Here is a 14,457-nt window from a genome sequence, read left to right on the forward strand (position 1 = left end):
TGTCATGACAGATCTCAGCTACTCTCCCCATTCACAACGCTAGATGGCGCCAGATATCATTGAAGCTATGTTCTGTCATGATAGATCTCAGCTACTCTCGTTTAAACAGTTTGCATTATTTAATTGCAATGTTTTTCCTTATTGAGATTTGCTTCAAGACTACAATCACAGTTAGACTTCATTTTGATGGTTAATGCAGTTATTGCAATTTAGTTGTTCTATCCTTATAGATTGGTTTATTTACATTTCAAAAACCAGAAGCCATTCATTTACGAATGTCATTGCACTTTAGTTTAAATAGTTAAATGTTCAGATATTAAAATTTGAATGAGGCAAAATAACATGCTTTTTCTCTCAAATCTATTGTTATAATCATGTGTTTCGGATGTACGGTAAATATGTTCAGTACAAAAATAAATTTGGTATTCCAAAAGTCTTTTTTTCCAAACTTTAGTCTTGAAAAAAAGGGGGTCGTCTTATAATCAGGCAGTCTTATATTCGGGCCAATACTTGAACCCATTCAGCTTAGTCTCCTTTCAAAACCTTCCATTCAAACTGTAAATTGTCATACAAGAGAGTGTGCTTTGAAATTGGATTTGGATTCTATTTATGAACAACTGTTTCATGAAGAAAACGGATTAATTACAGTCTGCCTCCTACTTATTCGATTTTGTTGCTTAGTTTGTTCAAAGAAAATAAATGAGTCATTGACACAATTCATATCGGCGCTATGTGCACAAGAAAAAAACGTATGAGCAGCACTTTTTTTTATTTGAATGAACAGGACTTTTGTCTGATTTGTGTACTGAGAATTTTTTTTTTAATTTTTTGTACTCAGAACCTTTTTTAAAAAACGTTATATGTACTTAAAACAGTACAGTTGTATACTACAGTTAAGTCGGGAAGCTGTAATAAAATTAGAGGGGTTCCAAAAAAATCGATTGTTACATGCATCGTGATTCGACATGGAACGATTCGATTACGATTCATAAAGGTTCAAAAACGATGATTTTCCCTCATAACTTGATGGCAGCCGCTCGTAGCAGAACAAAATTCAAGATATGTCTGCCGCCCGGGCACCGTTAACGGGCGCACGCACGTTATGATGGATGCTGCCGGTTACTGAGAGAGAGATTTACTCCTTTTTAAATGACTGGAAAATAAATTGTCTATATAATTGTCTAATTTCAGATGTCCAGCATTAGTTTTAAGGCATTTCAATTGAAAAAATGTCCTGAGTGTGTTGCTAAGACCCATGTGCATCTATTAAAGGTGAGTACGCGAACCCTCTTGTACTGTTTAGCCTTTATTGTTGTTGTTTTTGAATGTTACTAGTTAGCGCCGAGCGTTAAGCTAATTCGCAAACGTGTATTTCATATGCAGAACGTGTAAAACCAGGATTAAGTACAGCGGTAACACTACAAACATGCGAAATAGTACAGAAATCTGTGAAAACAAAATATATTGGTTAAAAGAAGTCTTTCTGAAGATAATTTGTTTCCAGAAAATGTGGAATTCATTCCACCTATGTAAATGTTATTGTATTGTTGAGAGAAATAAGTACTCCCTTTAAAATGGTTAATGTTTTTGCACTTTCTTGTAAAAAAATAAAAAAAATATAAAAGCAGCTTAAGGGCAGCTTTTTTTTGTATGGGCATGTTTCCATCGTTCCTGTTGAATCATTAGGATATTTTAAATAAATAATGGACATAAATTTGTTTGGCTACTGTATTAATTAGTAATGTCGAATCGATAATCACGATCATCGTCAATACCGTAATAATCGTTCAATAATCGGATGTTAGCACCCTGAATCGTAATCGAATCGAATCGTGGGGTGCCTAAAATGGCACTACCCTATGTAAAATATATTTTTTGAAGAAAATAGTAATTCATTTTATCTTCATTGCTTCTACATGCCTAAAACAACTGCAAGTTACATCGTAATGGTCACTGCAAAAAGTGACATTTATCTGATTAATCGAATCATCTTTAAATTGTCCGATTAATTGATCGTAAAAACAATAATCTTGAGTTGCAGCCCTACAATACAACATCCCTATTTCATTTAAATTGGACTTTCTGTCGTCAATATACCAAAATTCATTGGTTTCAGTTTTAACTCACCTTTGCCGATCTGATTTATAGGAGGAGGTCAACTCGTCAAAGAGTGTACAGTTCATCTCCATAAGAGTCTTCAGCACATTGTAGACCAGAGCTACGATGGTCCTAAAACATTAGATTTGGGTTCAGTCGGGGCCAGGTCCCCAAAACAAACTGTAGTCCTATTCCGAAACATTTCTACATTGCAGCAAAAATCAAGTGCATAGCAAAACGAAATTTGTAATGTAATGTAACAACAATCAATGTGAAACCTCTTAACTAGGGTTCAATAGCAAAATATTTGCAGGCACTGCAGGATATTTCTTTTGAGCTGATGCATCACATTGAGGTGCCTCAATCACTTTGTAAAGTGGAGATGCGTCAAATTTTGGACTTTCCTTAGCACATATACGTTACAGGGTACGTACGGATTCCAGTGCTCTTTGGAGATTCTATAGAGGCTACAGAACATGATGGGGAGGACCTTGTCGATGTTCTCTTCAATGAGGCTGAGAATGTACTCATTATTCCAGAAGTACAGTGCTCGCTCTGCTACCTGTCAGGGCCAAGAAAGAGCAATTAGTAACTGCTCATTTACCCGTACATGAGTCTGAGAGAGATAATGGAGATTAACAAAAGATATATATATATATATATATATATATATATATACATGAGAGAGATAATGGAGATTAACAAAAGATATATATATATATATATATACATAAATTATGCTAAAATGTATTTTAAAAGAATTACACCCCCCCCCCCCAAAAAAAAATAAAGCAACACTAGGTAACTTTTCAGTTTTGGTCAATTTTTGCAATGCCAGTGGAGCTAAAACGCTTGAATGTGGATCTTCAGCTCATCAACATTGAACAACAAATGTTGATCATACAAATGTTGAGAAGCAGGCGACACAGAAGACTATTTTGGAGGCAGTCTGTCGGACTGTTGATGCCGTCACATTACGAATTCCAGCCTCAGGTGGAAGCCAGCCAGCTGTGGCGGCTGGCTTCAAACTGGCGTTGAGCACTGTGTCCGGCGTTTTGTCCGAGGTCTGCAAAGAATTGTGGACAGCCCTCCAGCCTGATTTTTTTTTGCAATGTCCTATAACCAGCCAGTGGGAAGCCATAGCAGATTTCTGGCAGCTATGGAACTTCCCAAACTGCGTTGTAAGCCTTGATGGTAAACACGTTATCATAAAAGCACCGAGGCACTCTCAATCAGTGATGATGTATTGTGTGTGAACTGTCTGTTGTTTAAAAAATTAAACATCAAAACAACTCTTTTGACACCAAACCTGTGCTTTATTCTTCATATACTTGAAGTGTGACATGTACATAAGTCGCCGACTCACAGCAAACATATGTACACAATAAATAATGAAGTGCACCAACCAAAAATACGACAAAGTAATAAAAAGCTGGCAGTTTTTGGCTGACTGGGTCACCGCTTCGTGTGGCCATTCGATTCCGAACACACGCATACTTGTCTTGGGTGGTTCTTCCATTTTTTTTAATGTAATCGGTGGCTGACCTCTACCCCGCATCTTCATAATTTCTTGACGAGACATTGTAGAAGTTGTCATACTTGCTCTTCGTTGATACTCTTGTCGGCTTGGTCCATTTTTGCGTGTAGCAAAATCATGTTTGACAATGGCGGTGATTTCGCGCTGAACCGGAAACAACAGTCTGAGCCAATCAATCACAGTCCATTTCCACCACCTCACACACGTTGACGCGACGCGAAGTCAGAAAATTGTGAAGGAACAAGAGAGGCTACAGCTGAGGGTCGTAAATCGGTTCTTCCTTGACGGCGCAGGTCTGCCGCAGAAGCATAGCTTGGGCCTTTATAAAGAATGGGGAAGTGATGTATGCCGTAAAGCAGTACGCACGTTTGTAGTTTTTTTGTGTGGCAGGGTTCTTATTACCCTCCTCAAAGTTAATTAGTGACAGTGAAAGTGATACAGACCCCAAGATATAAAAGAGGTGTAATTCAAGGAGTTGTCAGTCGACATATCATCACAAATGATGTGAAAATATTTAATAAAAGGTTGAAAAGTTACCTAGTGTTGCTTTAATTAGATCAAGCCTACCTGAAAGTGAGGATTGGCCACACATTTGGAGATCTGCTTAAACAATGGCTCCTGGATTTTCTTGAACTGCGTAGGTTCAATAACATCCAAAATCTCCTCAATTTCACCCAGGAACATCACCTGGTAAGGAAAAAAAAAAGTCAGAAAATAAAAGCGTCAAATGTAAACTGAGCATATGTGCTGTAATTGGTGAGCATGCTTTTTTCTTTTTTTTACCTCTTTCTGGCTGCAGGTCTTGGGCCAAAATTTCAGCAAGCCTCGGATTACCTAAATATAAAACAAAACAACTTGCTGGGGACGTCTCTAATGTGAATAATGTATCTTTCTCTCTGTTGAGTGGGTGGTTTGAACACCAGATTTCTCTGCAGCTTGACTAATTTTAGGGCCCCCGGATAGTGTGTAGAGTGGGAGGAATGTCTGTTTATTTTATTTATTTTCTTACCGGTTCAGTTAGTGTTGGATCCTTTTCTAGAAACTGGACCACACAGTACGCCAGCTGAAAGACAACATAAGTGGCCCAATATGATATTCTTGTTAAGACTAAAGCAGAATTAAAATGATAGCATTATTCTCCAAGTTATCTTAGATTTCTCTCATCACCACCGCAATTTGATTTTTGCTTTTTTTTTTTTTTTTTTAATAAAACAACTGAGTGTTTTGAAAACCACTAGATGGCGTTGTAGAAATATTCCTACCTGAGCATGAAACAGAGCCAGTCCCTTTGCTGTGTGTAATGGGATTAGCACCTTCATCAGGAACTGTTTGTGTTCTGCCTTTAAAGGCAGCGCAAAGCCGTTGATGATACTGTTGAAAGGAAACACACACAGTAGTCCTCATCATAACGACTGAATACAGGTGAGGATCATGATGTACTACACTAAAAGGGGAATATTACTTTGCTAAGACCAATTATATAACCAGAAGTAAAGTTCAGACCAAAATAGAAGAGTCTAAAATTATTATCAAAAACCTTGACTTGAAAGACGATATAGATTGTTCATTTCTTGCACTCACCTTCCCAAAATTTCCAGGAGCTCAGCAACTCCGTTGAAATGCTCAGTCTCATAGATGAACCTAGAAATGCAACATAAGTGACATACAAAGAATATAACACACAAGAGACCCTTTTTTGTCAAATTGGTGGTGATTCATGGGTGCAGTTAAGTAGAGAACCCCATACAGTGTACCACCCTTGGTTGAAAAAAAAAAAGTTTTTAATAAATAGAGCCACCTTCATGATGCTAAAAAGGCACACAAGCAAATGACAGATGAATAAATGATTCACCTCATGTGTTCAGTAAGCCACGTCTATGCACTTAAGGTATGTACATACAGTGCTTTACAATGATGACACTATTTTTATCCTGCATGGCAGATGGTCAAAGTGGGTGCATCCCTTTTGCCACCAATGCCTGTTGGAAATGACATTAAGGGGCCCACGTTTCAATCATCTAAATCCCATTGTCACGCAGCAACAAGAGCTGTAAAGAATCAACACGTTGTCAGGAATGTTTGTCCCTCTGCACTATGTTCTTCTCTGTGTTTAAAAAGTTAGATTAATGTGTTCAGAATTCCACAATGCAAAGACATGGTGAGAAGAAACATCTATTTTTTCCTGAACAAAAAAACACAAAGAGCTGTTTGTAGGCACACAAATTAAACAGTGATACATAGAGGTGTGCAAAATTTACGATTCTTAGATTATTCGCGATTCGCCCGTGCAAGATTCGAGAACAATTCACAAACATCCAAATTCCGATTATTTAAATATGTCGAGTAAAGCGGAACTAAAATACAGTCGGCGCCGTCTTTGGGACGCAATGAGGAACGGAATGGACCGAGAGTAAACATCATGCTTGTCATTACCCGGGTAATGACTCATTACCGGGTACTGATAATGCTCAACTCACGACTCTGGCTCAACTCATGCCGCTAGATTAAAAAAATAAATAAATAAATAAAAACTAATATCTGACTGCCGCTACAAACTACGTCCACATAATGCTACGGTAGATATCTTATGTATACAGAATTAGATGTGAAATGACGGACTCGGCAGCGTTAGTACATGTAAACAGAACTAGATGCGAAATGACAGACTTGCCGGTGTTAGTAAACAACCGCCATCTTAAAGCAGTAGACTTCTCTGAAAAGCTGTTGTAGCGAACCTTCTGAGCGAACCTAATTCATTTTTAACTAAAGTACTCCTAAATCGGCAACATCTTGACTTGAATCCATCTTTAAAACAGTTTTAAAACGTTCACATGTCTAAAGTAGACAGAAGGGAAATTATGGAATAATGGGAGCAATTTCAACAACTTTAACGGTTGATTTACAACAGGGGTGGCCAACCCTGATCCTTGAGAGCTGCAATCCAGCTTGTTTTCCATGTCTCCCTCCTCCACCACACCTGAATCAAATGATCATCAGCTCATCAGCAAGCTCTGCAGTTGCCTGTTAACAATCCTGATTAATTTGATTCAGGTGTGTTGGAGGAGGGAGACATGGAAAACAAGCTGGATTGCGGCTCTCGAGGACCATGGTTGGCCACCTCTGATTTACAACATTAATTGAATGTAGTTTAAAGCTGCTGATAAAGAATGGGGACTTGAGTGTTTTATTAACTGTTCTGAACTGTTAAACGACTATTTCAGTATCAAGTTATTTAAACTTAAGATTATTTTAGTACAATTTTTGTAACTAATGTACGAAACATTAAAAGCAGTTAGTCGTAATTGAAACGTTAGGTGCCTAAAGATTCCCACCTCTAGTGATATAGATAGTTGCCACGTTTACATGGAGCCAAATATTCCAATTACAATCGGAATATTTGTTCAAACCGAATAAATGTGTTCCATATAAACACCTCATTCGGAATGAACAGGCCCAAACCGAATGGAATTTCATTCCGATTCACAGGGGTGGAATATTCCTTTTCCCAAACCGATTAGAAGTAAAATTATATCATGTAAACAGGGAAGCGGAATGGTGTCTGGTTGCGTTCTTTCTGCACATGCTCCGTACTGACGTGGTGACGTCACTTTGTGACGTAAGTAACGTCACTTGCAACATGGCTTCCAAGCACAGCGCACCTTATTGGAGTCCGGCGGAAAGATTGTATTTAATTCAAACTTTAAAAGAATTGAATATAATTGCTCGCTTAGACGGGCGTAAAACGAGGAACAGTGAACTATTTAAAAAAGTTCACGAGAGGTTACATGAAGCCGGAATAGACCGGAGCGTTGACCAGATTAGAAACCGGTGGAAAACCGGCTACTACATGGCAAAAGAGCAAAACAGCAGAAGCGGATACGACCCCACAAACACAACAAGTGGGTTAAAGTTAAAACAGCAGCACTCTGACGATCGATCTCCATGTTTTGCAACGTGACGCTTTGTTTTGATTAATCTGCGCATGTCAGACGGCAGTTGTCAAACGTCCTTTCGGAATAAAGGCAGACACATGTAAACGCTGGTTCGGAATAGATGAAGTGACATGTAAACAGCTGATCTGAAATTTCCATTCGGAATTATTTGAATCGGTATGAATAAAAGTCAGCATGTAAACGTGGCTAGTGTTTAACACAAGGAATTGTTTAGCGTTGAACGTACTCCGTTTCCCACAACTTTCAGTGGCTTGAAATCAAAAATGTTATTTTTGGTGCAGTTTGAGTTTCTTTTAGATTCTCCCATTGGGACCCCCAAAAGACACTATTATGAGAAGTAGAATAACAAAATAAGGTTTATTACCGCAAAAATATGTTGTTAATCTGCTTTCTGATGAAGGCTCGTAACCCGAGGAACTTTCCATAAATCCGATGCAGGATGGTCTTGAGGAAGTCTCTTTCCCTTGGATCTTCACTGTCAAACAGTTCTAGAAGCTAAGGAAAAACAGAAAACAATTCAATGAGAATATAAATTAGGGTTCTTGATTTTTTTTCACAATATTTCACTTTAAAACTTAGGTTTTCTATTTTATTTTATTATTATTATTTTTTTAATTTATTTTTTTTTTTACTCAGAGTTTCATAGAATTTTCTTTAGCAGGTGATGGCGCCTAGATTGTACAATAGCGTTAAGCTTTGGATGTTCGAAAATTTTAATTTTTTGTAAACACAGCATGTGTTTTAATGTTCTGTTTTGTGTGTTTAGCGTCACAGTTTGCCTCACTTGGAGTGTAATAAAGATTTTAAAAACCATTAAAAAAAAAAAAAAAAAAAAGAGTAAAAACCATCAAAATCTCTTTTTGAGGGACTGTTAGCGATCGACCAAATACATTTGCATCTCCACCAGGTTTGCTTGATTAAATATTTCACGACTAATACGATCTCGATCTTAAATTCCCTCATCCCCAATTCAAATTGTAATTGTTATTTCTTTATAACCACCTAGCAAAGAAGAAAGGATGGTGTCATTATTAAAACATGCAATCCATTCTAATTCAATGTGGTTCTCTGGAAAGGACCCATTTACATGACTTAAAATATTGAAAACATGTCTGCTGTGTCAAATCAAGTCAAATCTCCTTACTGATGACTTCCAGTTGAATATTGTAGTAAAAGACTTGATGAATGAATTAAGGTGTGAGTTATTTACTCATAATAAAAGCTTATTATAATGCCATAGCTGTAAGTGTGCTGGAGAAAATCCCAGGACATCTATTACAATTTTAGCACATGACTTCTTAGCAGATGTCCAGTTTTCGCCACACCAAATATATACATTTTTATAGAGGACATAAAATTGACCAAACTACTGGGCGGGTGTATTTTCTACATTCCACTTGCCACCCAAAACTCCAACTATCCATCCTGTCAAATCGCTCCCAACCGCAGCCCTCTCATCTCCTCCTAAAGAGCAAAACAACAGGCGGCTATTTAAAGCTCCCCACGACACGCTCACATCATGGAAAATCAGTCTCGGCACCTCTGATGCAGCCAAGCCAACATTCCAGGCCTTTTGGTTCCAGTGGAGTGAGGGACTCCTGTGCAATGACTAAAAGTACAGATGCGGTGCGACACTATTTAAAATAATGTGTACTTTGCCTTGGATACTTCCTGTATAGCATGTAGTCAGACCACAATTGCATCATTATAAATTGTTCCACGCTAAATATAATACAGCAAACTGACTAGTGCAAATGCAATCATAGACTGAATAATTTTTTAAAATGTGTATAAACAAAAATAAAATAACAGCACAAAATTTAACTGGGAAACCCAGCTGTAACCTTTACCAAGATCATAATCATTAAAAACATGCGTTATGAATAGGGTTGGGCATCGTTTGAAATTGAACGATTCCAGCTACGATTCCACGTTTCGATTCCAGTACCGGTTCTTTTAAGAGGCAGGGTCAAAAAAAAAAAAAAAAGGGGAGGGTCAAAAAAAATGCATAGGTCATATTAATGTTTAAACTTCTCGATGATTTTTTAAATTATATGAACTTCTCACAGGGCTATTTTTAACTTGTATATAAATATCAATCTTTGAATTTGAATGTAATGAAGTTTCTTTCCACAGGAGTGCACTTTCACAAATATGTTTATTTTTGAAAAACACATTTACACATATTCTTTTGCCATGCATGTACCTTACCTGGGAGCAACGACGAAGCATTAGTATAAATTCTTCTATTGATTATAATTTGGTGATCTTTTAATACTGCTGATTTTAAGAGAGGCGGTAACGTGCTACGTTAAGTACGTAGCTGCTTATATAGGCTATATATTGACTGAGAAGTCTACTGCTTTAAGATGGCGGCTGTTTATCAACGTCGCAGAGTCTGTCAATTCGCATCTACCTCTATATACTACATGTGATATTATACCGACATAATAATACGACTTATTCACGTATTATTCCACCCATCCATCATCTGCTGCTTAATCCGGGGTCAGGTTGCGGGAACAGAAGATGACGTAATTCATTGTTTTACTTACCTGGTTCTGACGGCGCAGCGTGTCAAATACGCGGGTGTTTTTAATCATATTGGTCGTGCAGCCACCTTTGCATGATATAGTTGTGTTGCAAATGTTGCACTGAGCTGACTGGTCATTTTTTGTGTGAAGTTGAGCCAAATTTTTGAGCGCTGCCGCACCGTGTCCATAGTTGTAATCAAGTTGCAATGCAAAAACACACGCTTCTTGTGGCTTCTTCTCCGTGGTTTTCAGCAGCAATTTTTTTCCGCTCGGCAGTCAGGGCATCGAACCATGGAATCGAGATTTTAAAATTTCGAACGATTCCGGGAGCATCGGAGTATTACAACCGGGTCTCATCGATGCCCAACCCTAGTTATGAATGTTTTCAAAAGTAAGTGATGAAAAAAAATCATTTACCTGGAGTACAAACTTCTGATCAATGTAGCGTTTCGCAATACTGGGCTGGAAGTCCGGATTCTCAAGAAAACGCAGTAGAAACTCGTAGACAAGCTACAGAATACATAGGAGAAACAACAACAAAAAAAGAGTATTGATTTTTTGACCGATTTTTGCAGGTTTGCCACAAATTACAAAATAATGTACGGGAAGTGAAATGGCATGCTTAGAATCAAAACTTATTGTGAATGCCAAAATATCTCAGGAGCTCCAACACAGCCTTTCTCAACATGATGCAGCTCTATAAGGAACAGGCAAGCGGCAAAATCACATCCTTACTTGGATATGAGGCCATGAAGCTTCCAGAGTGGGTTCATCCTCCTCTGGGTCAAAATCTGGGTTGTCACTTGGTGCAAGTGTACGGAATATGTTTGTGCTAATCTGTGGAAAAGAATTAATATGTTAATTTAACAGACAATAAATAGCACCTTGAGTGTCAACTTATCACTTGGCCTAGAGAATTAATATGTTAATTTTACAGATAATAAATAGCACCTTGAGTGTCAACTTATCACTTGGCCTAGAATGGTCACAATTTCTGTAACTGTTCAATTAGGGTGACTGCCAGCATCATTAAAACTATAGCAAGTATGGTATTTAATTTTAACTATGGCAATGTACAGTATATCCAATATACAGCTGACACTACAAAACCTGTCTAGACAGTAGACATGATCAGCCTCTATTTTGTAATCTTCTTGAGTGCATCGGGTTTGTTTCACAGAGCATGTGGAGAGGATATCTCTCTGCTAGATCAAAATACATACACACCTAAAACTTAATAGTGGACACTAGAGATGTCAAGGTGTTGCGCTCTTAAAATGCCCCCATTGGTACAGTCTTGTCTTGATATCGTAATTTTGCCTCAGTAAAATGAGTAAATAAATGAGCTGTTGTTTCTTAAAATGTAGCATTGGGTCGCTTTTAAATGTAGGCACGCACATAGCATAGCTGCAACAGTGCTCTGCTGGAGCGCTAACTGCTGGAGCCTTTAGAAAGAAGGGCAGCATAATATAGTATTTGAAGATGTCTTTTTCACAAGAACCTTTGAGGAAAATGCTGACAAACTACTTAGGACAATGGAGAATGATTCAAGAGGGGTACGTTTTCCGCTTTTAACTGTCAACCTTAAAATGCATGTGAAGTAGTGTGCCAGTATTATTTAGTTCAGTTGTCCTCACATTTTAAATTACAGTGCAGTATGTTACTTTTAATGTGTGTGGCTTTATTAAAAGACGGGGGGGGGGGGCTGACTTGGTGATGTGGGTGTAACCCAAAAGAGAGTGTAGCGTTTGCTATTGGAACCTCAGGTTAGCCACTTTAGCTGGCTAGCCATTTAGCAATTTGCACATTTATAACATTTATAATGTTACTGTTAGTGTTTTGCTCACACAACCTTACCAAGACTTGCCCAAAATCAAAAATCATTGAGACCAAGACCAAGACTTGAATAACAGCCCAAACGGAGAAGGAGTCTTTTGGAAGTTCAGTCCGAGAGCAGACCAAGACCTTAAAAAAGTAGTCTAAAACAAAGACCTTTCTTGTGTGTGCAATCCTGGATGTGCTGTTATGTAATGCAGTTCTGCTTTGCAGTAGAAGCATTGTCTTTTCTTGTTTTAGGTGCACAATAATACAAAACATTGGATATTCTCTGAACCATCATACCATTTTTTCCCATACAAGTCTGTAGTACCATCAGTTTGTGTGAACAATCACTGCAAAGCTCTGAGCACAGATTTTGACTTTCTTCTCATAATTTTTTAACTAAGTGGACAATTCATGATTCAATTGACTGGGATTCTATGAACAACTATGGTACCACATCCCTTTGTTTTATATTTTAAATCTACATCTATACTGACCATAGTGGTGATCTCAGGGTATGCAGATTCGACCAGCACTCCTCTGTTAGTGGACACATAGTCAACCAGCTCATTTAGTGTGGCCCTTTTGATCTCCTTGCTCTTCAGATCAGTCACAGAATCGAGGAAGTCAAAGAGCATGCAGCACTGCTGGAGTTTCTGGGTGAAAAGTTCTTGCTGCTCAGTGGAGGGAGCATCTGGAATCACACAAGGAAAAATACAGAAATTGAGAGAGTGCTTGCCACTGCCACCACCAAAACTCAACAGTCTAAATTGGTGGAATGGTGTCCCACATACAAAGCCAGTATTTATTTAAAAATGTATAACTCCACAGTACTGATTTTGCCTGGAATGCTCAAAATCCATGGCAAAAAGTATACACAAAGCATAAGACATTGAGCTACAAAGAGGCAGTCTAGTCATTCCCAGCTTTGACTCTAAAGCCTTTTATGGATTAGACTGTGAGTACGTCCATGGTTATTAAAGCTGTCCAACCCAGCCAATCTATTAACAGCATTTGGAAGCCACCCAGACAGGCGCACTGATGTTATGTTTGAGCACAGCATAGGTAATCACTGTGGCCACAGGACAGCACCCTGCTGAGATGAGCAGGGTTCAGTCACTTTGTGCAAGGTCAAAGACAAACACTTTTAAGATGTTTTGTCACACATATTTATGTATCAGAGCTACAACTGCTGAAAACAATATTCGAGAATGTGTCTGATAACAGGTCCGATGTACAAGAACAAGCTGAATTGTACAAAGGTGAATATTAGCATTCTGCTATTTTCCTCAAATGAGATGCTATTCATCATTGGGTGTGTAGTTTTGTTTCCGAACCAAAAGGCTAGAACTACAGTATTTCATCTAGCCCAAGTCCATGCTTTTAAATTCAGTAGTTCAAACTATGTGCATGTAAACTATGTAATTAGTTTTTGGGCGAAAACTGTGGGTTATGTTACTTTGGTGAATGATAGAACTAATGTAAACCAGCGCATAAAATATTCAACTTTTGTTTGCAAAAAACAATATTTATCTTGGTAAGATCCTAACATAAGTATCAAACTGCAACATTTATTCTATTACAGAGTGATGCAACTAAACAAGCAATACATAGTGTTCCAGGCCACAAAGGAGAGAGAGTTGCTTAAAAAAAACATCAGCGGATGGTTTTGACATCCAACAAAGCACTTACGAAACTGTAAGGGTCACAGTGCTGATGACACCTTGACATGAAGCAGAATGCGAGAAGTAGAGCTAACATGGGGGAAAATACAAATTGGCATTCATTAAATAGTACTTGATGAACACACCCTCTATAATCTTAGGTCAATGTCATCGTTTATTTCTAGTTTTGATATCATTTGCAGTTTACAATGCTCTCTAAAATACGCAGCATAATTATTCATAATTATTAAATCACATGGTTATGCATGAGATGACATATTTAGCCTTATGTTTTTCTGCAGACAATTACCACTGCAACAATCTAACTTGGATTAGACGTACCGTACACCACAACTGTTTGAAATCCATGTGTGTTTGAAGTGTGTTTTTTCTCTCTAGACAGTTTAAGCGTCTCAAAACGAGATGCTATTTTTGCCTTTCTGATAAAGATACATAAGTGCAAAAACTCTCCAGGGTGAATCGGAAAGAAAACATATTTCCATTGGAATTCTATAGCTGTACATGTATAATGAGAAAAGACAAAAATATCCCTATTAATTCAGCTACAAGACACCTGGAAAAGCTATTTGCACACAGAAAATTAACCATGCAAATCTCAAGAATACAAAAAATAAATCACATGACCCCGAATCTAAAACCACACAAACCAAAGGAGATGTTGGTATTTCCAAACCATTTGGTTGCACATCCAAATTGCAAAACCAGGTCCTAAAAACAGACATGTTTACATGATGTGGGCACAAGGTTTACTGTGTAAGCATTACACACCTTAACTAAAGTTATTTATAAGAATAATTTTGACTTGATGCATGTGTATGGGACTACGACTA

The 14,457-nt window shown here is 37.9% G+C and overlaps 1 protein-coding gene across 1 annotated transcript in view; it reads right to left on the reverse strand.

Annotated features, from left to right (window-relative positions):
- ppp2r5a (protein phosphatase 2, regulatory subunit B', alpha isoform) overlaps positions 1 to 14,457 on the reverse strand; it is a 35,264-nt gene that overhangs the window by 5,278 nt on the left and 15,529 nt on the right. The window contains exons 2-12 of the mRNA XM_057823123.1: positions 12,440 to 12,636; positions 10,857 to 10,958; positions 10,539 to 10,631; positions 7,952 to 8,082; positions 5,216 to 5,275; positions 4,897 to 5,005; positions 4,644 to 4,697; positions 4,418 to 4,468; positions 4,202 to 4,321; positions 2,532 to 2,659; positions 2,128 to 2,229 (exon numbers count right to left, since the gene is read on the reverse strand). Of these exons, the coding sequence (XP_057679106.1) occupies positions 2,128 to 2,229; positions 2,532 to 2,659; positions 4,202 to 4,321; positions 4,418 to 4,468; positions 4,644 to 4,697; positions 4,897 to 5,005; positions 5,216 to 5,275; positions 7,952 to 8,082; positions 10,539 to 10,631; positions 10,857 to 10,958; positions 12,440 to 12,636 (1,147 nt within the window). The remainder of the gene's footprint in view (positions 1 to 2,127; positions 2,230 to 2,531; positions 2,660 to 4,201; positions 4,322 to 4,417; positions 4,469 to 4,643; positions 4,698 to 4,896; positions 5,006 to 5,215; positions 5,276 to 7,951; positions 8,083 to 10,538; positions 10,632 to 10,856; positions 10,959 to 12,439; positions 12,637 to 14,457) is intronic.

Source organism: Corythoichthys intestinalis, chromosome 19, assembly GCF_030265065.1.
Source record: "Corythoichthys intestinalis isolate RoL2023-P3 chromosome 19, ASM3026506v1, whole genome shotgun sequence".
NCBI lineage: Eukaryota > Metazoa > Chordata > Actinopteri > Syngnathiformes > Syngnathidae > Corythoichthys > Corythoichthys intestinalis.